We start from the raw sequence: 25,838 nt of genomic DNA on the forward strand, positions 1-25,838 counted from the left end.
GATCATGGCCACTGGTCCCATCACCTCCTGGCAAATAGAAGGGGAAGAAATGGAGGCAATGAGAGATATTACTTTCTTGGGCTCCATGATCACTGCAGATGGTGACAGCAGACACGAAATTAAAAGACGCCTGCTCCTTGGGAGAAAGGCGATGGCAAACCTAGACAGCATCTTAAAAAGTAGAGACATCACCTTGCCAACAAAGGTCCGTATAGTTAAAGCTATGGTTTTCCCAGTAGTGATGTATGGAAGTGAGAGCTGGACCATAAAGAAGGCTGATCGCCGAAGAATTGATGCTTTTGAACTATGGTCTGGAGGAGACTCTTGAGAGTCCCATGGACTGCAAGAAGATCAAACGTATCCATTCTTACGGAAATCAGCCCTGAGTGTTCACTGGAAGGAGAGATCGTGAAGCTGAGCCTCCAGTACTTTGGACACCTCATGAGAAGACAAGACTTTCTGGAAAAGACCCTGATGTTGGGAAAGATGGAGGGCACAAGGAGGAGGGGGCGACAGAGGACGAGATGGTTGGACAGTGTTCTCGAAGCTACAAACATGAGTCTGACCAAACTGTGGGAGGCAGTGGAAGACAGGAGTGCCTGGCGTGCTCTGGTCCATGGGGTCACGAAGAGTCGGACACGACTAAACGACTAAACAACAACAACTAAGCTTGTAACTCTATCAAGAAAAAGAAATGAGATTTGCCTGGCATGACTTGTTTTTGAGAAACCCATGCTTGGTTTTAATAATGACAGCAGAGGTAGCCAGCTCTGCACGACATTGCAGGGAGTTTGTTGTGTGCGCATGACGTCACATGTGTGACACACACGTGTGATGTCCCACACCCTGGGAGCAGGCCGCAAGGCCCAGGGAAGCCTGGCGGGGTCCATTACTGCTGTGGGGACGCCTGGGGGGCTGTCCCCACATCCTTTTGGGGGGGTGCTGTCCTCAGCCCCATAGAGTTGGTGCCTATTATACAGAGCATCCTTTTCTAAGTGCTCACAGACCAAGCACATGAGGTGAAACATTCCCACCACGACATACAAATTCTCTTTCTCTCTTCCCCTTAGCCCATCAAATGGGTGAGAAGGGGGCTTGCCAGAAACACAGGAGGAGGACTTTATTACTGTCATTCAGTTTTGCATGCTAATGTATCATACTAGGCTCCTGAACAGAGCATAAATCTAATTAGTTGGACTTCAAAGTATCAGGATAGCTCTGACACATATCTAGAAAGGTCAGGAGTAACTCCATTTCTTCTCGCTCTAACTCTGTTATAGTTTAATTGTCTGTCCTTCTGGCTTGAATCTATAAAAGGTTTGCCTGCAGTGGAACCCCCTAACTCATTTACAGCTAACAGAATTTATTTTCACATTGCATTATTCGTTATTCCTCATAATTGCCTACCTCATGCCACTCTGGAATACTGTAGAGCTAATCACATTTGAGCTTGGGGTTTAACAGCTAAATATATATTAGCAAATCAATCTGAATTTGTGCATAATGTAATCACTGTCCCAAGGGCTGTATATAACAAATTCATTTTCTTACATTATGTATTAACACAGTTATAATTTGTCAGAATTAGGCATCAAAGCCGCATTTCTTCTCACTGGATCAGGTAATGCAACAAACTCCGTCTTAAAAAGATTGTTGGATCAACTGTGGTACGTTTATTCTCTTCAGTGGAAGGAAGGCATCTTTGAGTGGGCTGTAGTTCTCTTTCATTCTAGAAGGTAGGGTTATACTAAGAAATGTTTGTCTAAACCTTTCTGGGGGCAGGAGACCACCCCACCTCAGTTGTGGGGTGGGATGCAGAAAATTAGAACACAAGCCCTGTTTTAAAGAATCTGAACAACTCCTAGAAACTTGAAATAATTGCAAAATTATAGAGTCAGAACTGACTCGTCTACATAGCTGATATAGTGTTCCCATCTGGCCTGAAATCCTTCTCACAGATCTACTGGCAATGATGAATAGGGCCTGCTATGAAATAGCAATATGCTGATGACACACCGCTCAGTTTCTCCTTTACATCTGCAGGTGTGACAGCGGATGTTCTGGATCATTGTCTTGACTCGGTAATGGACTGGATGAGAGCCAATAAACTGAAGCTCAATCCAGATAAGACGGGAGGCACTGTTAGAGGGTGGCTCCCATGACCAGATGAACGGGAGGGTGCCTGATCTTGCTTCTGGCAAACCAAAGCAGCGTACGGAAATGCTGTTTACCTTCCTGCCGGAGCAGTACCTATTTGTCTAATTGCACTTTGATGTGCTTTTGAACTGCTAGGTTGGCAGGAACTGGGACTGAGCAACAGGAGCTCACCCCATCACGGGGATTCGAACCGCCGACCTTCTGATCGGCAAGCCCTGGGCTCTGTGGTTTAGACCACAGCGCCACCCGCGTCCCCTCTTGATGGGGTAGTTACAACCTATAGAGCACAACAAGCTGAATGGTAATGTTTGTAACAAATTTCTTTACTGGTTACTTCCTAACATGCGAATCAAGTCCAGAATGTACACCATATCCAATCCTTAAGGTATATAACCTATTTAATTAAATCCAATGAAGATACAGTCATACCTCGGATTACAGATGCTTCAGGTTGCATTTTTGGGGGTTGTGGACTACCGAAACCCAGAAGTACTGAAACGGGTTACTTCCGGGTTTCAGTGGTCACGCATGTGCAGAAGCGCTAATTTGCACCTTGGGCATGCGCAGAAGCGCCAAATCACAACCCGCGCATGCGCAGACACACCACTGCGGGTCGCAAACGTGCATCCCGCATGGATCACGTTCGCAACCCGAGAGCCCACTGTATATTTATTCCTTCTTAATACATTCTTGTGTTACACAGTCCTCGAATGATTAAGGAAAGGTCACCGGAATGTCACGGACAATACAGCTGATGATGTTGCCTAGTATAGGTAGCAGACACAGGTACGTTGGCCCAGGAAGAGACACAGGTGGGCTGGCCCAGTTAGCTGGGTAGGCAGAACAAGGTTTCCAGATATTTCCTTGTTTCGTCCCGAAGGACTTTAATAGTTCTAAAGAATACAAATATAGACACTTGATAATGCTATGATTGAAGGGACACAGGTGGCGCTGTGGGTTAAACCACAGAGCCTAGGGCTTGCCGATCAGAAGGTCGGCGGCTCGAATCCCCGAGATGGGGTGAGCTCCCGTTGCTCGGTTCCTGCTCCTGCCAACCTAGCAGTTCGAAAGTACGTCAAAGTTCAAGTAGATAAATAGGTACCACTCCGACGGGAAAGTAAACAGTATTTTCGTGCACTTCTCTGGTTCGCCAGAAGCGGCTTAGTCATGCTGGCCATATGACCCGGAAGCTGTACGCCGGCTCCCTCGGCCAGTAAAGCGAGATGAGCGCCGCAACCCCAGAGTCAGTCACGACTGGACCTAATGGTCAGGGGACTCTTTACCTTTACCTTTAATACTATTTTTAATATTTTCCATGACACTCCGATGATCTTTCCTTAATCATTTGAAGACTGTGTAACATAAGAATATATTAAGAAAGAAGAAATATATCTGCATTGGATTTAATTAAATAGGTTATATACCTTAAGGATTGTATATGGTGTACATGATTCAAATGTTAGGAAGTAACCAGTAAAGAAATTGGTTACAAACATTACCATTGAGCCTGGCGCGCTTCTATACGGAGCCGTCTTTCCCATAGGGCTTAGTGGTTCGTTGCACCAGGGCGCAGGCCTCTCAGGGGCATCCCAGCGAAGGGCCATATACAAAATCAATCAATCATCAATCAATCAATCAATCAATCAATCAATCAATAATATAGAATTTCCTTAGCATTCTGTGCAGGAGGGGGAAACAAAAGTAGAAAGGAGCAAGCCCAGCCATCGCATATGTCTACATAAAGAGGGAGGGGAACTAAATAAACATGAAGGAGCATTTCGTATTTATCACCTTAAGTAGATCCAGCTTGAAGTTCAGTTCCCCTTGGGTAGAAGAGCACAAGGCCCCAACAATGATGCTCATGTACTCCTCAGGGTTGATAACTGACAGATGCTCCAAGATAGTCAGGGTATCGTTTCGGTACAATTCATCGTCTATAAAAATCTTGATATACGGCACCATCCCGTAGTCTCTGAGAACCACTAAAGCAGTAAGTTAACATAGTTAACTGATCCATGATCACACCACACCTTGGATTGATGCATACCCACATAATTTTGAAGATATATTAGTTTTAGTACTTATCCTATTGCATAAATTATCCAGGGTCTTCAAGGAGAGGACCAGCTAGCTACCCGAGAATCACCAAAAACAGATATAAGGATTATAGTGAATAATGTCAGTTCTAACGCTAGAGAAGAGTTAAAACAGTGTTTCCCCAACAGTGTTTCTCCAGATGTTTTCAGACTACAATTCCCATCATCCCTGGCCACTAGCTAAGGCTGATGGGAGTTGTGGTCCAAAAACAGCTGGAGACCCAAGTTTGGGAAACAATGGCTTAGAAATTCACTCGTGCATGGAAAAAGCATGGAAATAGCAAATTAGAGGGCCCCATCTTTACTTTTCTAAGCGTTCTGCAGATAGCGATATTTAATAATAATAATAATAATAATAATAATAATAATAATAATTTATTTGTACCCCACCCATCTGGCTGGGTTTCCCCAGTCATTCTGGGCGGCTTCCATAGAAACCAAAAATACACTAAAATATCACAGATTAAAAACTTCCCTGAACAGGGCTGCCTTAAGATGTCTTCTGAATGTCAGGTAGTTATTTATCGCTTTGACATCTGATGGGAGGGCGTTCCACAGGGCAGGCGCCACTACCGAGAAGGCCCTCTGCCTGTACCCTGTAGCTTTGCTTCTCGCAATGAGGGAACCGCCAGAAGGCCCTCAGCGCTGGACCTCAGCGTCCGGGCAGAACGATGGGGGTGGAGACGCTCCTTCAGGTATACTGGACCGAGGCCGTTTAGGGCTTTAAAGGTCAACACCAGCACTTTGAATTGTGCTCGGAAACGTACTGGGAGCCAATGTAGGTCTTTCAAGACCGGTGTTATGTGGTCTCGGCGGCCGCCCCCAGTCACCAGTCTAGCTGCCGCATTCTGGATTAGTTGTAGTTTCCGAGTCACCTTCAAAGGTAGCCCCACGTAGAGCACATTGCAGTAGTCCAAGCAGGAGATAACCAGAGCATGCACCACTCTGGCGAGACAGTCCGCGGGCAGGTAGGGTCTCAGCCTGCATACCAGGTGGAGTTGGTAGACAGCTGCCCTGGATATAGGACAATTCTAACCAAGACAGAAATGGGATTGAAAATTTGAGATAAGGCTTCATTCGGCTGTCTTATTTTCCCAGTCTGAGAGGGAAAATGGTGAAAAAAGGTTATTTATTGGGACAGAGTGAATTTTGCAGCTGTTGTTAAAGTTGCAAAACAATGAAGCATGGGACAGAGTGAGGGAGAAATTTCTGGAACAGCAATGGGTTATCAGCTCCACCCAAGGCATGATGGATAACACGGGAAAAGACAGACATAACATTTGACAAAGAAACACCACAGACAGAATAATTGCCACACACAGGAGGAACAAGGATATAGTTTGAGTGCCTCACTTGTAGTTCTATAAATCATTTAATGTGTCAACACGAATAGAAGTTATTAATATTGCAGTTATTGTACAAGGGATTATTATTATGACCAGAATGTAATTGAAATTATTGAGATTTTGGAACGCAGAAATAAAAAAAATCATCAAACAATCAATTCTAGCACGTGGGGGACCCCCTAAATTATATAATTCAGTATCAGGATGATTGGTATTCGTATTATAAATTGGTTTTGTTATAATGAGGCTATTATTGGATTGTAATTGAAAACTAATAAAAATTATTATGCAAAAAAAGAAACAGGAGCGAAAACTGCCAGTTTTTGATTAAATGTCTGAAACTGAAATTAATCCAGCAAAGACAATCTATTTATCCTTAATCGAACAATACTAAATAAAAAGCAGAATGACCCTTCTGGAGAGGAAATCCAGAATACCAGTTTGGGTCACTTTTCCATAGTTGAATAAGGTATCTCCTCTCCAGTCCCTGGGACACATAACCATAAACAGTGACCAGCAGCACTTCATGGATTCTTCTTACCTGTGTTCCTAACAGATCCTTCTGTAAGAGCCGCCACCAGCTTCAGTGTCCTATTGGTGAGCTCTCTTTCCATCGCCTGATCCTGATAGGCTGCTTGGTTTCCACCTGGATAGAAAGAAACCAGACCAATTGCCTCAGCAACAACACTTCTTGTGGAGGAGGGCTGCCTTCAGATATTTTCTAAAAGTCTGGTAGTTGTTGTTCTCTTTGACATCTGATGAGAGGGTGTTCCACAGGGCGGGCGCCACTACCGAGAAGGCCCTCTGCCTGGTTCCCTGTAACTTGGCTTCTCGCAGTGAGGGAACTGCCAGAAGGCCCTTGGTGCTGGACCTCAGTGTCTGGGTAGAACAAGGGGGTGGAGATATACAGATATACTGGACCGAGGCCGTTTAGGGCTTTAAAGGTCAGCACCAACAATTTGAATTGGTAAAGGAGCCCTGACAGTTAAGTCCAGTCACAAACGACTCTGGGGTTGTGACGCTCATCTCGCTTTATTCGCCGAGGGAGCCAGCATTTGTCCGCAGGCAGTTTTTCTGGGTCATGTGGCCAGCATGACTAAGCCGCTTCTGGCAAAACCAGAGCAGTGCATGGAGACGCCGTTTACCTTCCCGCCAGAGTGGTACCTATTTATCTACTTGCACTTTGATGTGATTTCAAACTGCTAGGTTGGCAGGAGCAGGGACCGAGCAACGGGAGCTCAACCCGTCACAGGGATTCGAACCTCCGACCTTGTGATTGGCAAGCCCAAGAGGCTCAGTGGTTTAGAGCACAGAGCCACCAACATCCCAACTACCACTTTGTAGTAGCAGTTACAAGGACATTACCTCGTTCACATAGTTACATCCTTATTTCAGACATCGTGCTATATAGGTATATCACAGTGTTAAGTTGGTGATATATCATGGTATTGAAGACCAGACTTTGCTCAGCTCTAGTGGTGGGGGCGTTAAATCCTGCTCCGTTATAGGCAGGATTCAATATGAACCCCTTCCTGGTCCCCTCTGTAGTGGGGATTCGAACCACCAACCTTCTGATCAGCAAGCCCAAGAGACTCAGTGATTTAGACCACAGCGCCACCAGCGTCCATGCTGCCTGGCTGAAACTGCAGTACATAGAGCAGCCTTTCTCAACCTGTGGGTCCCCAGATGTTGTTGAACTACAACTCCCATCAACCCTAGCTAGCAAGGCCAGAGCTCAGGGATGATGGGAGTTGTAGTTCAACAACATCTGGGGACCCACAGGTTGAGAACCGCTGACATAGAGAGAGGTGTGGTTAATGCATTGTACCTTTCTTTCTCAATATCTTTGCCTCTTTGCGTAGTTGCGCGAGTAGCATTCCCAGGAGCCCTGAATCTCTGAAGATATCTGTGAAGAGAAGGTCCCTCTGTGTGATGCTGTGGAGACAGCGCAGAGCAAGCGAAGTGCACAGTGGATCAGGACTCTCCTTGATCAAGCCCTGAACATCCTTTAGGATCTCGTGGGGGATGTACGAGAGATCCAGCACCAAGGACTCCACCAACTGGAAGAACTGTCTCTGGACCAGCATGGGCTTGAGAGGGATGAGGCCCACAAACTGGGAAATGGGCTGCAGAGACCACTCCAGAAGGAAAAAGTTCATGGGGTTCCAGGTCCAGATATCTTTCAGGGCCAATAAGATGTGCTGGCAGAGCTCTGCATTGCTCGATTTCCGAAAAAGGGATTCTAGCACCTGGAAGGCTTTCAGGTTTTTCACCGTATTTCCTGTGGGGGGGAAACAACAGTATCAGCAATTTCTCTGGTATTCTCCCTGGGTAATTACCGTATTTTTCGCTCTATAAGACACACCAGACCACAAGACACGCCTAGTTTTTGGAGGAGGAAAACAAGAAAAAAAAATTCTGACTCTCAGAAGCCGGAACAGCAAGAGGGATCGCTGCGCAGTGAAAGCAGCAATCCCTCTTGCTGTTCTGGCTTCTGGGATAGCTGCACAGCCTGCATTCGCTCCATAAGACGCATACACATTTCCCCATACTATTTAGGAAGGGAAAAGTGAGTCTTATAGAGCAAAAAATACAGTATTTGCAACCACTTCTTTTTTAAAATAAAAAGTCTTAACAGCCCTCTTCCTAAGACATTATTGGGGGAAATCTAGCAAGCCTTGCTGTCATGTAAATGCTATGGAAATTAACGACGACGGTCCTGCTGCAATGTTTGGTATGTAGCCTTTTCAGGGCACTTAAACGAGAGGTGCTTCCATTGAGGAAGCCCGCATTAGATGGGGATTCTCAAAGCATGACCACTTCTGGTCCAAACGTTCAAAATTAAAACTGTTACTGTTTGAAAGAACACGCTTCTCTTTTTTGTATCTAATTTTCATCAAATTTTCTGTTTTGCAATTTAAAATGCTCATTTTTACATCATTAAAATATCAATGACTTCCCTTCTCCTTCCATGGTTTATCTTACATATCACAAATCCCTGCATGTTTTACAAAAAACTATACCATTCAGTATTCCATTATTGTATCCATCAAAACTTATTTACACTGTTGAATTTATCTTAATGTTGCTAACGTTTTCAGAGGACACAATTATTTCCCACTTAGTCAATAAACATTTTCCAATCTTCTTTAAAAGTATGTTCTTCTTGTTCTCTTATTTTTCTATTTGTTAAGTCTGCAAGTTGTGCCTATTCCATCAACTTAAGTTGCCATTCTTCTTTGGTTTGGACCTCGCTCATTTTCCATTTTTGGGCTAACAAAACACGGGCCGCAGTAGCAGCATACATAAATAACTTTTTTGACACTTGGGAATTTCAGACTGAATTATCCCCAACAAATCATAAAGGTAAACCTGACCATTAGGTCCAGTCGTTGCCGACTCTGGGGTTGCGGCACTCATCTTGCTTTATTGGCCGAGGGAGCCGATGTACAGCTTCCGGGTCATGTGGCCTGCATGACTAAGCCGCTTCTGGCGAACCAGAGCAGCACACGGAAATGCCGCTTACCTTCCCGCCGGAGTGGTACCTAATTATCTACTTGCAATTTGACGTGCTTTCAAACTGCTAGGTTGGCAGGAGCAGGGACTGAGCAACGGGAGCTCACCCTGTCGCAGGGATTCGAACCGCCAACCTTCGGATTGGCAAGTCCTAGGCTCTGTGGTTTAACCCACAGCGCCACCCACGTCCCCTTTCACATTTTCATGCCATGCAGCCAAATTCCCTCACATCATTGGCCACATGATACATACCTGGAGAAGGGGGCTGTTTAGCACTGAATTGCGGCAGCTGGGGAGGTGTAATATTGCCTGAAACCTTCAGTTCTGTTTTCCCGCAAACAGTCAGTTGTGCCAGGAAATCCAGCATTTCTTTAACACTGGCGTCTTCTTTGCTGCTCAGCAGCCCTTCATATCTGGAAACGCAGATGGAGAACTTAGTTATCACATGTGGAAACAGCAACTGGGCACATCATGGACCTCACTGCCACTGCTGCAGTGCAGAATTCCCAAGAAGATATATATGAGGGAAGGAACAGCTAAAGATACCCAGGGCTTAAATTAGGATTGACTAATTCAAGACCAGGGAGGAGATAATCAGACTAGCTAAGACGTCATGTTGTCCAGATAGCGATGGGAGGAACAGTGGAATCTAGTTTCCTCTATAAACCTAACTGATCCCCATCCTTGGACAGAGGTGCAAATTGGAACACAATTCACTGGGCAGGGGGGGATACGGCAAGGGGAGCCTTTAATCTAAGGTTACCAGATTTTATTTTATTTTCAAAGAATCAGGGGACACTTTTTAAAAAAAAAAAAAGAGGAAGAAAAAAGTTATTTTTTAAAAAATAAAGAAGTAATTATTTATACTACTATTTATTTATTTATTTATACCCCGCCCATCTGGCTGGGTCCCCCCAGCCACTCTGGGTGGCTTCCAACAAAACACTAAAATACAATAACCTATTAAACATTAAAAGCTTCTCTAAACAGGGCTGCCTTTAGATGTCTTCTAAAAGTTTAGTAGTTATTTTTCTCTTTGACATCTGGTGGGAGGGCGTTCCACAGGGCGGGCGCCACTACCGAGAAGGCCCTCTGCCTGGTTCCCTGGAACTTGGCTTCTCGCAGTGAGGGAACCGCTACAAGGCCCTCGGCGCTGGACCTCAGTGTCCGGGCAGAACGATCTTCATTTCTGCGGTCTCCTCTGTCATGTGGCCTTCTTCTGGGTCCCGGCCTGCTCTCTAGGAGCGCTAGCTGCCGTGGGGTAGGCTTGGGTCGGGCCTGGGCTTGGCCACTTGTCTTTGCCCTCCCAGTGCTCTCCTACCTCTCCTCAGCAGCGGCAACATGGCAAGGTCAAGGCTCCCTCTTTTTTCTCCTTCCTCTTTCTCTCTCTTTCTTCTCCTTCTCCTCTCCTCTTTCTCCCTGTGTCAGCTCTGGGGTTTTCCTGGCCCCGGAGCACCACTGGGCAGTCAGCCAATTGGCCGGACACTCTTGCTCCTGTCTCAGTTTGGGTCATGGGGGAGTCAGCAGTTCCCCCAGTTGACGCACCAGGCGTCCCCGGTTCCCCCTAGGCAGTGGCGGAGGCAGCAGCAGTCTCAGCAGCCCAGAGTCAGCCTGGTAGAGCAATTGGCTCTGGCTGGCTTCAGGAGCTGCTCACTGCCGTGGCGCCCGCCATTTTGGCTCGCCGGAAGTCCCCATATGATGTGTCTTGTGCTGTTGAACCGATCACGCAACATTCATTCCCTACTAATAAATCTACAACACTTCAAATATAAATCCGGGGACATTAAATGAAATCTGGGCACATTCCAGGGACGGATTTTGTCCGGTGACATATTTGTAAATCCGGGGACTGTCCCCGGGAAACGGGGATGTCAGGTAACCATACATTAATCTTCCCTTTTGAACAATGAACAGCTGCTTAATACAACTAGCCTGGTGCTCCTCCTGTCGTGATTTAAACAGTTCCACCATACTGGCTGAAAAGAGTTAATAGCTGCCCAACACAAAATAAAAACACAGAACCAAAACAAAATGGAACTCGTCAGAGCTGTCCCTCTCTAGGTCAGGAATTTAGAAGAAGCAGACATGTTAGAAAACCCAGAAATCTGAATGTTGGATGTAAACTCAGGATTGGGGCTCTTGGGTTCTCTGCCAAACATATTGTTTTGGTCTTTAAAGGACCAAACACAGCTCAATATGGTGTAACAGAGACCCAGCAATTAAATTTGAAACCCATGGTAGGAAATAAAGTGAAGTTAGGGCTCATCCAGACCTCCCTTTGTGCCATGTTTCTCAGCACAGGGCTGTGCTTTCATAGAAATGTGGAGTTGGAAGGGGCTATGAGAGTCATCTGGGACGTGGGTGGCTCTGTGGGTTAAACCACAGAGCCTAGGACTTGCCGATCAGAAGGTCAGCGGTTCGAATCCCCGCGATGGGGTGAGCTCCAGTTGCTCGGTCCCAGCTCCTGCCAACCTAGCAGTTCAAAAGCACCCCCGGGTGCAAGTAGATAAATAGGTACCGCTCTGGCAGGAAGGTAAACGGCATTTCCGTGTGCTGCTCTGGTTTGCCAGAAGCAGCTTAGTCATGCTGGCCACATGACCCAGAAGCTGTACGCCGGCTCCCTCGGCCAATAAAGCGAGATGAGCGCCACAACCCCAGAGTCGGCCACCACTGGACCTAATGGTCAGGGGTCCCTTTACCTTTTATGAGAGTCATCTAGTCCAACTTCCTGCAAATGCAGGACTCTTTCAACCAATGTGGGGCCCCAACCCACAACCTTGAGATTAAGAGTCTCATGCTGTACTGAGCTTTTTGTCAAATGGAATTCTAGAGCTTCACATCCAGGCACTTTGGGTTTTTTGCCCCAGCCCTTTCCCTGAAAAAACAATGGCAGCTATTTACCACTGAATTGGAGCAAAACCCAAATTGCTGTTAGTTTCTGCTCAGCGTTAAAGAGGTGGCTTTCCTCTTCCTAACGAAAGAGTCAGGGCAAAAATAAAAGCAGAGTTTGGACACGGACCAAGAAAGCATGGACTTGTGGCTAGAAAGCTTGAGTCCTAAGAAGCACTTGAGTCCTAAGAAGTATTAATGAAACCAAGAGTCTCGCGACAAAATACAATAGAATTACTCAACGAAAAAGGACACAGTCATCACTCTATGACAACCAACAGGCTGTATCAACAGACTTGCCTGAGAAACACTTTCAGCAGGAGCTGATAGCCCCCGTTGTTCTCAAACTCCAAAAGCAAGGCAGGAGAGATCAGGTACGAATCCGTCACAAAGCACAGGATGATGTTGACTGCTTCGCATACATCACGAGGGGACAGGGAGTCAGCAAGCCTGGACAAATTCTGAACGGAAATTTTGATGCAATCCATAGCTAGAAATAATAATTAAAAAAGCACAATGGGTAAATATTAACTACAGAAGCTCAACACTTCCTAACTTTCAGTACCCAAGGGTATGTCCAAGACTGGGTAAATTAAACCACTACTTCTTGGCCAGCACTACAATACATCTTGTGGATCAAATGCCATAAATTAATTCCCTGCTATTGCATCGTTTATTTAGTCTGTCCTGAATCGCCTGCCAATTGATTTCATTTTTTCTTTGGATGACTCATATATGACGACAGAGAGAAAGGCTTCTTTCTCTTCACTTTCTTTATGCTATGCATCATTTTATAAACCTCTTTCATGTCCGCCTTCCCTTACTCATCTTCTCCCCCCCCCAATAACAATGTCCAAATACATCCCAGCCCCCTGATCATTTGGGTTCCCTTTTCCTATGCTTTTTCAAGCTGTACAACATCCTTTTTGAGATACGGTGACCAAAACAATATGCCTTTTTCCTAAAGCTGCTGCAACTTAGGCTTACGTAATGATGTTACAATGATGGCAGTTTTATTTTCAGTCCTTTTGCTAATAATCCCTATCATATAATTAGGGCTGGGCAAGACCTAAATATATCATTCAAAATTGGTTTGAAGTCCATATTGTGACATCGGTTTCATACTTTTTGACCTGGCAATGTATCACCATTCATGATGTGTGTTAGGGCTGATTTTGGACGATATATTGATATATTGCCCAGCCCTAATATATCAATACATTGTTCAAAACCAGCTTCAAGTCCATACCATGATATTTGGTTTCATAATTTTTGATATCGCAATATATTGTGAATCATGAGATGTGTGTGCTATGCAATCATCACAATGTGATGAAAACAGCGAAGCTAGCCAATGTCTCTACATAGCTCCATCCTTATTGCAGACATTGTGATATATCGGTATATCATGATGTTTAGCTGCTGATATATCGCCAAGTTGAAAAACAGACATCAACTAGCCCTACATATAATCTGCTTTCTTCACAGCTGCTGCACTCTTCAATGAAGTCTATGTGGGAAGCACCTTGTGGCAGGCATAGGCAAACTCTGGTCCTCCAGATGTTTAGGACTACAATTCCCATCATACCTAGCTAACAGGACCAGTGGTCAGGGATGGTGGGAATTGTAGTCCCAAACATCTGGAGGGTCAGAGTTTGCCTATGCCTGCCTTATGGGATATCATTCACTTCTTAGCCCTGGGAAATAATCTTTGAACCCAAACAACACCAATACAGATCCACGATATCTATGATAGGTCATCTCCATCTCATAAGTACAGAAGAACATGGTTCTTTTTACCTTGCAAGTATGAAATTGTGTTTCTGGACTGGGCCTTTGAAATTGTTCGGAGCACCTGGCTTGTGGGGCCTTTCCAGGAAGGGCTACCTCGGTCCCAAAAGGAGGCTGCTGCTATGATTAGAGACTGAAGGTCAGTAGCCATGAGAAGCTCCTCCACCCCTTGGTCTTCTGCATAAATGTTGAGCATTGTCTGGAAGCAAAGAACAACAACTGGAAGAATCAAATGCTATTAGCCAAGCAGACTCTTCCCTGGGCTTAAAAACAACAACAACACCTCCTGCTTTGAGATATTTTCCCCATCCTGAGATGCTCAAATGCTCCATTTGCCTTAGGTAGCACTGCAAATGGTGACAGCAGCCACGTAATTAAAAGACGCCTGCTTCTTGGGAGAAAAGCAATGACAAACCTAGACAGCATCTTAAAAAGCAGAGACATCTCCTTGCCGACAAAGGTCTGTATAGTTAAAGCTATGGTTTTCCCAGTAGTGATGTATGGAAGTGAGAGCTGGACCATAAAGAAGGCTGATTGCCAAAGAATTGATGCTTTTGAATTATGGTCTGGAGGAGACTCTTGAGAGTCCCATGGACTGCAAGAAGATCAAACCTATCCATTCTTAAGGAAATCGGCCCTGAGTGCTCACTGGAAGGACAGGTTGTGAAGCTGAGGCTCCAATACTTTGGCCACCTCATGAGAAGAGAAGACTCCCTGGAAAAAACCCTGATGTTGGGAAAGATTGAGGGCACAAGGAGAAGGGGACGATAGAGGACGAGATGGTCGGACAGTGTTCTCAAAGCTACGAATATGAGTTTGACCAAACTGCAGGAGGCAGTGGAAGACAGGAGTGCCTGGTGTGCTTTGGTCCATGGGGTCATGAAGAGTCGGACACAACTAAACAACAACAACAAGCCCTACCTGCACAAACATTTCCTGTGCCTGATGTTCGGCTTGACTCATCCCAGTGTTTCCACCAGCTTCTTCCAGGGGAAAGGCAAAGAAGAAATATAGGCACTGGAACAGGGTGACCGGGAGCCCAGATTTGATTATATTCCAGCGGGTTCCTCGTTCCTGGATATGGGAAAGCAAAGCTGATTGCATTAACCCTCATTTAAGGGCTTCTATCCTGCCAGCCCCTTTCACGTATAGAAAACAGTCCCATGAGAAAAGCTGGAAAGAGTTATGTTCACCTGGAGAAGACTGAAGGAGATGAGTTGTTAGGCTGAGGCAACAGATCAGCTGGTACTTAAACTAGAATATGATAAGTCCCAAGATGTTTTGGCATCTGAGGAGACCCCCCCCAAAAAAAACAGTGCCCCCTCCCCACCAGAAAAGAAGGGGCAAGAAATCAACGTCAGGAACAACGGGGGAATCAATAACTACATCAGGATCTGCTGCCCCTGCCGCCTGAGTTTGGTCGCCTCACCTTGCCTCATGTGTGGGCCGGTCCTGGCAAGCGCATACGCTGCCACAGGTATAACTGATTAGAGGGTGTTGTGAGGCAGAGGTCTTAATTTGAACCACAAACAAGGCTTGTCAGAGCCTAGGATTGCAGACACCCACAGCTCAAGGAGCTAGCAGTGACCCTAGTGGAGTATGGGGGGGGCCACAGCTATCTTCATATTGGAGGTAAAGGTAAAGGTAAAGGGACCCCTGACCATTAGGTCCAGTCGTGACTGACTCTGGGGTTGCAGCGCTCATCTCGCTTTATTGGCCGAGGGAGCCGGCGTACAGCTTCCAGGTCATGTGGCCAGCATGACTGAGCCACTTCTGGCGAACCAGAGCAGCATGCGGAAACGCCGTTTACCTTCCCACCGGAGTGGTACCTATTTATCTACTTGCACTTTGACGTGCTTTCGAACTGCTAGGTGGGCAGGAGCAGGGACCGAGCAACAGGAGCTCACCCCATCACGGGATTCGAACCGCTGACCTTCTGATCAGCAAGTCCTAGGCTCTGTGGTTTAACCCACAGCGCCACCCGCGTCCCATCATATTGGAGGTACTGGCCTAAATAAACATTGAAGATCACCCTCTGACTCTGACTGAAGGGAAAGGAGAATGTTAGCCGCTTTGAGACTCCTTAAAGGGAGTGAAAGGCGGGATATCAAATCCAAACTCTTCTTCTTCTTCTTCTTCTTCTTCTTCTTACCATCCTGCACTCTCTCCATGGCTGCAGCCCACTCTGTAAAAGTGTTCTGGTATGGACAACACTGGCCTGTGGGGTGGGGAGCAGCCATGGAGCCACCTTTCTGGCCCTAGTGATGCAGTTTATTTAAATGGGGCTGGCACAAGGCAGGGCAGCAGCAGGGTCATGGCAGTATAGGTCAAACTAGATAAGCTCTGCTGGTGTGACCACACAGCCTCAGGGCTCATCCACACTCATCCTGCTGTTTTACCCTGGGGGAAACTGGAGCAAACAGCTATTTGGGTTTCCCCGTATTGCTGTTTGTTGCAATTTAGCACGAAAGAGCAGGTTTTCCCTGAGTAAGGAGCAAGGCAAGGGGGAAACCCGTGCCTAGAAAGAGCAGGTCATGCAGAAAACCACTTGGACCTATACTTTCAAGGCATGGGGCAAGCGGCTGGGTGGACGAGCCCTCAGCCTCACCACTGCCCCAAATAAACAGTGATCGATTGGGTATGTATAGACCTACCTTCTTCAGCTAGAAGTTTTCAAACTTCATAACAATAGGACCTTAAGAAACCAAACTTCCTTAAACTAAAGCCACTTCCAACCTGCAGAGGAGGTGGGATTGCGGGCGTCACAGCCCAGCCCCCGCGCGATTGGGGGAATCCCCAGCCATGTCACCCCCTGGCCGGCCAATCGGCTGGCTTTGGAGGCGTGGCCCGCCAGATTTAAACGTAGGCGCGGCCGGGGATCTTCCTCTTTTCCCGCATGCCAGCTGTTCCTGTTTCCCACCCTCCCACACTATAAGGTTTCCGTTCCTTGACCTTGCTATGGACCTTGGTTGGTCGCCGTTGAGGGGCCTGGTAGGGATTTTTCCACTTGGCAAATTGGCACCAGCCCCTTGGTTTTCGCCTACCTCGTAGCAAATTGTCACAACTTTCTTAGTATTGGCGGTTAGGCATTGGTATTGTTCTGTAGATGGAAGAGGGGAGGTAGCGCCATCACCTGCCCCGCATATTGAAGGGATTCCGGAGGGGGGTGGCCCTGTCCGAAGCCTATTGAGGTAAGAGCCTAAGGCACGCCCCCGAGCAGTGACCCCGGGGGAATTCCTAGTTGATGTTCATCAGAAGGACTCCCCCTACTGGTGGTTAACCCTTCCCAGTCTTCAAGGCTGAAGGTGAATAGTCTGTTAGGACCAATGCCTAAGCCAATACCGCTCATCACCTGTAACCAATAAAGGTGTGGCCATATTTAGCCCATTAACCTTAAAGAATTGTGTCATGTGTCTTTATTTCCACTGGGGGGGGGGGGACGGGAACTCGCCACGCAATAGGTTTTGTGTAACAGCTGAATTCAATATCATTGAAGTGGAAACAGCTTCACTTAGAACTGACTCCGGTAAGTGAATGGCACTCACAGGGTGAATTCATACCAACTCGAGTGGCAAGTCGAAGAGGAGGACAATGTTTTATCTCACCATGTGATCAAGGGAAAGTAAGTAGACAGATCTCAGGAGCACATAACCATCATCTGGCTCTTCTTCGTCCTTCCGTTGCAGAAATTGCCACACAGCCAGTTGGGCTTCTTCAGCCATTGAAGAGTAAAGGGGGAAGAAACACATTGGGGGGGAAACAGCAGAATGCTTAGGTTACTGAACAGATGCCTGCAATACAGTGGTACCTCGGGTTACAGACGCTTCAGGTTACAGACTCCGCTAACCCAGAAATATTACCTCGGGTTAAGAACTTTGCTTCAGGATGGGAACAGAAATCGTGCTCCGGTGGCGCAGCGGCAGGAGGCCCCATTAGCTAAAGTGGTGCTTCAGGTTAAGAACAGCTTCAGGTTAATATCGGACCTCCGGAACGAATTAAGGACTTAACCTGTGGTACCACTGTACTCTATTCTGTTCAAGGCCCAAGAGTAGGGCTGCTACAGAACATACTCTTCTCATCCCACTGTTAGTCAGTGGCGTAGCGTGGGGGGTGCAGGGGGGGCGGCCGCACCGGGCGCAACATCTGGGGGTTAGGGTTAGGGGGTGCAAATTACTTGGGTTTCCCCGGGTGCTGACAACCCACGCTACGGCACTGCTGTTAGTGTCTCTGTTACATTGATTTCTGCCCCATCCTTCAAATACATAATCAGGGTGGCTTCACAATAAAGCACCATAAAATATCTAATACCTAAAACAGCCTAAAAGCAGCAGCTCTCTACCAGGAGGGCTATAAAAGCCATTGGTCATGGTTGGCACAGTCCTTTCTCTATGGGAATCTCCTTTCTCCTCTGGCATGGTGAGCCTCAATCGTCCAAGGAAAAGGCACCACGCTCTTCCAGCTGTCACCCACAGTGGTCTGCTCTGTGTATTCTCCCTCGGAGCTGACGTTCCTCCATCTTTATCCCTGCTGCTGTCAATCACCTTTCACTGGAAGGGCCTCCCCTCCAAATGGGGATAAACAAGTCTCTGGGACGGGAGCCGAGTTTGGGATAAATGAGGTCCCGATTTCTGCGGGGTCAAACCAACATGGACCCATTTCACCCAGGGAATATTAACTGGGGAGTAGCGTAGCATGGGTTGCTAGCAGTGCCAAACAGGCAGTGTAGGCACCAGCATATGGGTCCCACACCTTTTAGGGGCCCCGCGACAACAGATCAAAATAATATTGATTTGATCTTGAAATAAAATTGCATTCAAGCTTTCTTAAAGGTAAAGGGACCCTTGACCATTAGGTCCAGTCGTGACCGACTCTGGGGTTGCGGCGCTCATCTCATTTTATGGGCTGAGGGAGCTGGCGTACAGCTTCCAGGTCATCTGGCCAGCATGACTAAGCCGCTTCTGGCGAACCAGAGCAGCGCACGGAAACGCCGTTTACCTTCCCGCCGGAGCGGTACCTATTTATCTACTTGCACTTTGATGTGCTTTCAAACTGCTAGGTGGGCAGGAGCAGGGACCGAGCAACGGGAGCTCACCCCGTCATGGGGATTTGAACGGCCGACCTTCTGTTCGGCAAGTCCTAGGCTCTGTGGTTTAACCCACAGCGCCACCTGCATCTCAAGCTTTCTTAGTTGAATATTATCCCACTAGATCGCGGGGAGGGGGCTCCCCGAGATTTCGACTGCCTACCTAGGGGCCTCCACAGGGTTGCCAGAACCTGGGGCCACATGGAGCAGGGGGTGGGAGGGAGGGGAATGGATGGTGTATGCATGCACATTCAACCACATCACCCAGGAGATCACAACCGCAGAGATAAGAAAAACAGAGTCAGTCCATTGTCTGGTCACTTCCTGGCCCGCATGGAGAAGTTCCTTTCAACAGAGCCCAGTGACAGAAGCATGCAGCTGTATTGAGGCAGCTCTGGGCGTTGCCATTGTGCACTCCTAACAGTTTTGTGCCCCGGACAACTACCCCTGAGGTCCTCCTCATGCGGGGGCTGCAACTCAGGTAACATAAAGAAGAAGCATTCTGAAGACAGAGTTGTTCCACCTGGCCTCTGGCTTGGAGTCAATTTGATTCCCTCCCCCTCTTTCTTTTTCCTTTCTCCTCCTGTGATGAGGCTGCATTTTAATTTTAATTGTTTTAATATTGTATTTTAATCTTGTTTTTAAGTTGTATTCATTCAACTCATTTTTATTATTGGTTGTTAGCTGCCCTGAGCCCGGCCTTGGCTGGGGAGGGGTATAAATAAAATTATTATTATTATTATTATTATTATTATTATTATTATTATTATTATTAATCATGGTTCACCTGCAGGCTTCCCATTCAGCTTCTTCTTGATTTCTTTCGCCAGAAGCTTCGACGTCTCGCTTGCTAAAAGGTGGGTGTTTGGAAAGCAGATGTTGCCAGCTGACTGATCCCAGGCCTAAAACATATTTCAAAAAGAATAAGAATGGTATGTGTGTCCGTTTGGTATTAAATACACTGATTTTTGCTTCCTGGGCATTAATTTCCATTGTTACTATCCGAGCAGTAACATGTAACATAACGTTTATCACTAGCCTCCCAAATTTGCTACCAGATAATCTTGTGTGCCCTGTTCTGGCAGGCGCTGTCATACTAAGCGCTCTATATTTTTTTGAATTCTGGTGCTGGAGGAGACTCTTGAGAGTCCCTTGGACTGCAAGAAGATCAAACCTATCCATTCTGAAGGAAATCAGCCCTGAGTGCTCACTGGAAGGACAGATCGTGAGGCTGTGGCTTCAGTACTTTGGCCACCTCATGAGAAGAGAAGACTCCCTGGAAAAGACCCTGATGCTGGGAAAGATGGAGGGCACAAGGAGAAGGGGACGACAGAGGACGAGATGGTTGGACAGTGTTCTCGAAGCTACCAGCATGAGTTTGACCAAACTGCAGGAGGCAGTGGAAGACAGGAGTGCCTGGCGTGCTCTGGTCCATGGGATCACGAAAAGTCGGACACAACTAAATGACTAAACAACAACAATTGTTTAGTTTTGCCTAGTAGAAAAAAGGGGGTAGGAAATCAGAGGTGTGGGGTGAGCAGGGGGGGATGTCCATTTTTGCTTTGTAAGCAGAGAAGAAGAGAGCTGAGGAGGAGGACTTAGAGCAGAGGAAAATGGCAAGGGAATAAACCAGTAGTGGCCCTTGTGGAGGGACAGACTTGGCAGGATTTAAAGGATGACACATAACAGAGACTGCAAAATAAAATAAAATAAAATAAAAAATGTACTTGTATTTGCATCATACCTTTATGGACATTCAGCACGAGATACAACAGAATTTATTTTGTACGGTGAACTTAGGTTCCCCTGGCCGTGCAATTGGTACGAATAAATCGCATTTCCCCTCTGAATCATGTGGTTGTGAATCAGAATGACTAAGGAGGCCCTGAAAATTCTAATACTTTCCTTTGGTGGGGAACTGATGAACAGGGGAAGAAGAGAAATGTTAAGACGCCTGGGTATATTTTGAAAGAGTCACCCGCCTTCATCAGAATCACATTGCAGGGGAACTTTCTGTTGTATTGGCTAAAATTCCCATGTTGCATGAAAACGAGGGCGTAAGTTAATTTCCCAAACGGAGTCCATTGCGGGGTTTAATGGGCAGAGCTGGAGCCCACTCAAGAAAAGTCCTGTGACTATGTTTAGAAATCTATCTATATATATGTTGCAAAATAATGCTGTATTTTAATCATGCGAAACCAGCTGAAAGACTCATGAGACTTGAGAAAATGAGGAGGTTAGAAATCAAAAGTAATATTGGCCACAACTTTATTATATTTCAGATGTGGGTAGACCTTGGCTCAGGCATTGGGCGTTTATCCCTCCCCAGTCCCCAGCCAGGGATCTAGGGAACATCAGGGTTATCCAGTGTGTGGGTGGGGGATGGGCCGGCTCTGGAGAACATATGTTCAAGCAGAGATAGGCGCCCCTGTTACGACGACGCCGCAGGGGAGAGCAATGACGACCTCTTGGCGTACGGTCAAAGGCTCCCCTCAGAAACCCCTTTATATAACTATATGTAATGGGAATTGGGGTTGCTCGTGCGTAAGTTGCCTCTACTCTTGGCAAAGTTGCCTGGTTAAACCTTTCCCTGGCTGCACAGCCCTTACTCCGCGGCTGTGTCAGTCACTGGCAGAATCCGTCAGTGGGCGTTTCCTGAACTTCTTCCAGCATAAAAGTTCTTTGATGCCAAGTCTCCGCCTAGCCTCCCTGCGCGGAAGTCTTCTGCGCAGGGTGGGCGTGGGCAGCGGAGGACCTGTGCTCTCCCCGCTAGTTTCTGTGGAAGAGTCCTGGAGACATCTCTCCGAAGCCCTCCCCTGCTCCCCTTCCTTCCTGGTGTCACACTGATTTCCTTCCTCAGTGGATGAGTTCCCTCTCTCCCTGCTGGGCCCTTCTCCGGCATTGCTGGAGAGCCTTCCCTCCACTCCTGGCTCCGATGGCAGTTCCCTGACACTATAAATTGGAGTTCTACTCTGGATCATCCTGAGTAGGATTCCATGACATGACATAGGGGAAAAAATGATGGTGGGGTAGACAGTGTGTTTAGGAAAAATGAAAAAGTTTTCCTAACTAAAATCTGGATGGAAGATGGAGCTATATTGATTCACACAAGGGGCTTCTGCTAGCCCCGTAGTATTTCTGGCTCCCAGAACACAGAGCTTGGGGAAATAAATTGTGTCCGTGTTTCAATCAGAATCATCGATTCAGAGTTGGTAGGGACTCTGAAGACAGCCTTATTCAACTCCCTGCAATGAAGGAATATGCAACTGACCCTTATGGGAATCGAACCTGCAACCTCCGCGTTCTCAGAAGCACTCTCTAACCAATGGAGCCATCCAGCTGAACAGGTTTGGAAGGTTCTGTTCCTGGTGTGAAGAAAGAGGATCCTTGCAATTTGTCCTCCAGTGGCCAACAACTCCCATCTTAAACACAAAGCTTGGGGAATAAATTTTGCGTCTCTGCTTCTGTTTCAAGCAAAGGCTTGTAAGGTTGAGTTGCTTTGAGCTGCTGTCCCCGCACCTTGCTAATATTCCAGACAGGTAGACCTGCACAGGTGATCTCAGATGTGGATGTTCATGCAAGATATTCCTGTGAACTCTTAAAATGTCTCATCCTTGTTTGTTTGTTTGTTTTCCCTAAACACCTTAAAGAGTAGCTAATAATATAGTTGTAGTATAAGCATTGGTGAGAGAGGTGTAGTGTAGATATTGCGATCAGAAGGGAATTAAAAACCTACATACAGTACGGGGTTGGCCATTGCGTCATTAAAACTGGCTGGTCACAAGAATAGATCACATGCGTGTACAATTTTGCAACAGCAATACACACACAGAGAGAGAAAGAGAAAGAGAGAGAGAGTGGTACCTCTGGTTACAGACTCTTCAGGTTACAGACTCTGCTAACCCAGAAATAGTAACTCAGCTTAAGAACTTTGCTTCAGGGTGAGAACAGAAATCGCGCAGCGGCGGCAGCGGTAGGCCCCATTAGCTAAAGTGGTGCCTCACGTTAAGAACAGTTTCAAGTTAAGAACGGACCTCTAGAACAAATTAAGTTATTAACCTGATGTACCACTGTATATAATAATAATAATAATTTTTTATTTATACCCCGCCCTCCCCAGCCAAGACCGGGCTCAGGGCGGCTAACACTGAATATAAATACAGTAAAACCTTTTTTTAAAAAACCCCAGTTGATTAAAATATAAGTTAGAACACAGTTTAAAATGCAGCTTAAAATGCAAAAAGAAATATACAAAAAGAAAACCCAGAAGAGGAACACTCCACCTTATCAGAGGTTTCTATCTTAATTTCCAACCAGTGACATATTTCCTCATTTGTTAGACTGTTGTTTGTCATTTGAATGACATGCTCTCAGCGACTGTGGTTAACTTTGTCGTGCTTAATTACATCACCAGGGGCCGCTGCTAAGTCGCAGGTTTGGACCCTGAAATCTGGGATTTCCCAACCCTAGTTGTGGGTCTTTCTCTTTCTTTCTTTCTTTCTTTCTCTCTCTCACACGCATGCGCACACACACACACACACACACACACAGGTGTGGCCTGGACTTCCTGTAGAGTGCAACTGGGGTAGCAAGAATTAACTCTCTCTTCCCAACTGCAGCTTTCAAGAAGATCAAATAGGCTTGAAAAAAATTCTTCTCTTGGCTACAAGAAGATTTCTTTCAAACCTAATTTCAGCAGTGGGGGGAGGGAGAACAACAGCAACCTCCAGACACCAGCGTAAGTCATGGTGACCCATGAAGAGGTCACTCTGCAATACCGTAGTGTGTGGATGTAAATCTTCTCTCTCCCACTTAAAAAATTCCCAGATACAGTAGTACCTCAGGTTACATAAGCTTCAGGTTACAGACTCCGCTAGCCCAGAAATAGTGCTTCAGGTTAAGAACTTTGCTTCAGGATAGAAACAGAAATCGGGCTCCGGCAGTGTGGCAGCAGCAGGAGACCCCATTAGCCCCATTTAGCTAAAGTGGTGCTTCAGGTTTAGTACAGTTTCAGGTTAAGTACAGACCGCCGGAACGAATTAAGTACTTAACCCAAGGTACCACTGTATTCTGCAGATTCTACTTTGTGACATTCAGTGGTACCTTGGTTTTCGAATGTATGTAATCTGTTCCGGAAGACTGTTCAAGTTCCGAAACATTCAAAAACCAAAAACTCAGTACGGAAGCCTCAGTACGGAAAACTCAATACGGAAGCCGCGTGGCATGTTTGACTTCCAAGGTGAGTTCGAAAACTGAAGCATTTACTTCCAGGTTTACGGCATTCAAAAACCAAAATGTTCATCAGCGGAGACATTAAAAAACCGAGGTACCCAGCAAAACTATTCCTAGATATTCAGTCAAATTCTGTTCGCTTGCCTCTTGAAACCCATTACTGTTGCTGAGAGGGAGTAAAATGGTGGCTGTTGACCTTCCAGTGGTTGCATATTTGTGGGGAGGGTTGCCACCTTGTCCCCCATATGCACACACTAGAGAAGTTTTTTTGACCATCCTACCCCGTCCCTCGGTCCGTATAGTTAAAGCTATGGTTTTCCCAGTAGTGGTGTATGGAAGCGAGAGCTGGACCATAAAGAAGGCTGATCGCCAAAGAATGGATGCTTTTGAATTCTGGTGCTGGAGGAGACTCTTGAGAGTCCCATGGACTGCAAGAAGATCAAACTGATCCATTCTGAAGGAAATCAGCCCTGAGTGCTCACTGGAAGGACAGATCCTGAAGCTGAGGCTTCAGTACTTTGGCCACCTCATGAGAAGAGAAGACTCCCTGGAAAAGACCCTGATGTTGGGAAAGATTGGGGGCACAAGGAGAAGGGGACAACAGAGGATGAGATGGTTGGATAGTGTTCTCGAAGCTACCAGCATGAGTTTGACCAAACTGCGGGAGGCAGTGGAAGACAGGAGTGCCTGGCGTGCTCTGGTCCATGGGGTCATGAAGAGTCGGACACAACTAAACAACTAAACAACAACAACCCCATCCCTCAGTATGAGCAAGACCTCATAACAAAAATATGCAATAGGTAGAGATCCAACCAACCTTCAGAAAGATGGGCAAGAAGCTCAGAAGTTGGCTTTGTAGCTCTGCTGGATTCATCTCCCCATATTCCATGAACTGCTTGCTTAGGCTCTCCCATAGGAAGTAAGGGCACTTGCTTTGATCTTCCTTACTGAGCTCAGCAGGTTCTGCTTTGACTACCATCGCATTGCCAGCTTGGGCTTGATCCCGGCCTGCATTCTTGTCAGGTGAATCCATCTGCTTCTCCAGCTGTTTTGGGAACTCTAGCTCAGCCTCCATGCTTGGGTCAAAGTGATCTGGGAAGAAAGACCAAAATGTCATTTTCTTGCAGGGTGTCTTACGCTAACAGCGGGACGGATGAGTTGCTGTGCTGAGACAACGGTGCAAAAGGTTTGAGAGCAAGGTCTCCATTTCACTGTACAGAGCAGCCCATCGCCTTGTAGTGACAGTTCAGAGGTTATGGCAGTGCCATGGAAGCGGCTGGAGCAAAGCTTCTTCCTACATTTTTGTGGTAACATGCAAACCTGACATTTATAGTTCGCTGACGCGGTTGTGTCACACACCCCAATGGCACTTCCCCTACCCGGGGCCAGAACTGACCTCAGGGTTTCTAAATCCATCCTCTCTGAGTTATGAGTTCCTATATTGACAGAATGGAATGAGAAGAATCACAAGGCTAAGGTAGTGCTGGAACGGGTCCTAAGATTATCAATTAGAAACAGGGCATGGGAGACAAATCTCCAGGTGAGCAAAGGGTGTGGGACCCCAATTCTAATATGGCGCTGTGGGTTAAACCACAGAGCCTAGGACTTGCCGATCAGAAGGTCGGCAGTTCGAATCCCCGTGACGGGGTGAGCTCCCGTTGCTCGGTCCCAGCTCCTGCCAACCTAGCAGTTCGAAAGCACGTCAAAGTGCAAGTAGATAAATAGGTA

General features: G+C 46.6%; 1 protein-coding gene across 1 annotated transcript in view; it reads right to left on the reverse strand.

Moving 5' to 3' along the window:
* Nucleotides 1-25,838, reverse strand: part of WDFY4 (WDFY family member 4) — a 194,022-nt gene that overhangs the window by 164,322 nt on the left and 3,862 nt on the right. Inside the window, exons 2-11 of the mRNA XM_081911650.1 lie at nucleotides 24,928-25,202; nucleotides 19,666-19,780; nucleotides 17,401-17,507; nucleotides 14,717-14,869; nucleotides 13,805-13,994; nucleotides 12,305-12,494; nucleotides 9,368-9,528; nucleotides 7,428-7,880; nucleotides 6,141-6,245; nucleotides 3,949-4,139 (exon numbers count right to left, since the gene is read on the reverse strand). Coding sequence (XP_081767776.1) covers nucleotides 3,949-4,139; nucleotides 6,141-6,245; nucleotides 7,428-7,880; nucleotides 9,368-9,528; nucleotides 12,305-12,494; nucleotides 13,805-13,994; nucleotides 14,717-14,869; nucleotides 17,401-17,507; nucleotides 19,666-19,780; nucleotides 24,928-25,185 — 1,923 coding nt within the window. The 5' untranslated portion in view covers nucleotides 25,186-25,202. The remainder of the gene's footprint in view (nucleotides 1-3,948; nucleotides 4,140-6,140; nucleotides 6,246-7,427; nucleotides 7,881-9,367; nucleotides 9,529-12,304; nucleotides 12,495-13,804; nucleotides 13,995-14,716; nucleotides 14,870-17,400; nucleotides 17,508-19,665; nucleotides 19,781-24,927; nucleotides 25,203-25,838) is intronic.

Source organism: Podarcis melisellensis (assembly GCF_964234715.1).
Source record: "Podarcis melisellensis genome assembly, chromosome: 5".
Classification (NCBI taxonomy): domain Eukaryota; kingdom Metazoa; phylum Chordata; class Lepidosauria; order Squamata; family Lacertidae; genus Podarcis; species Podarcis melisellensis.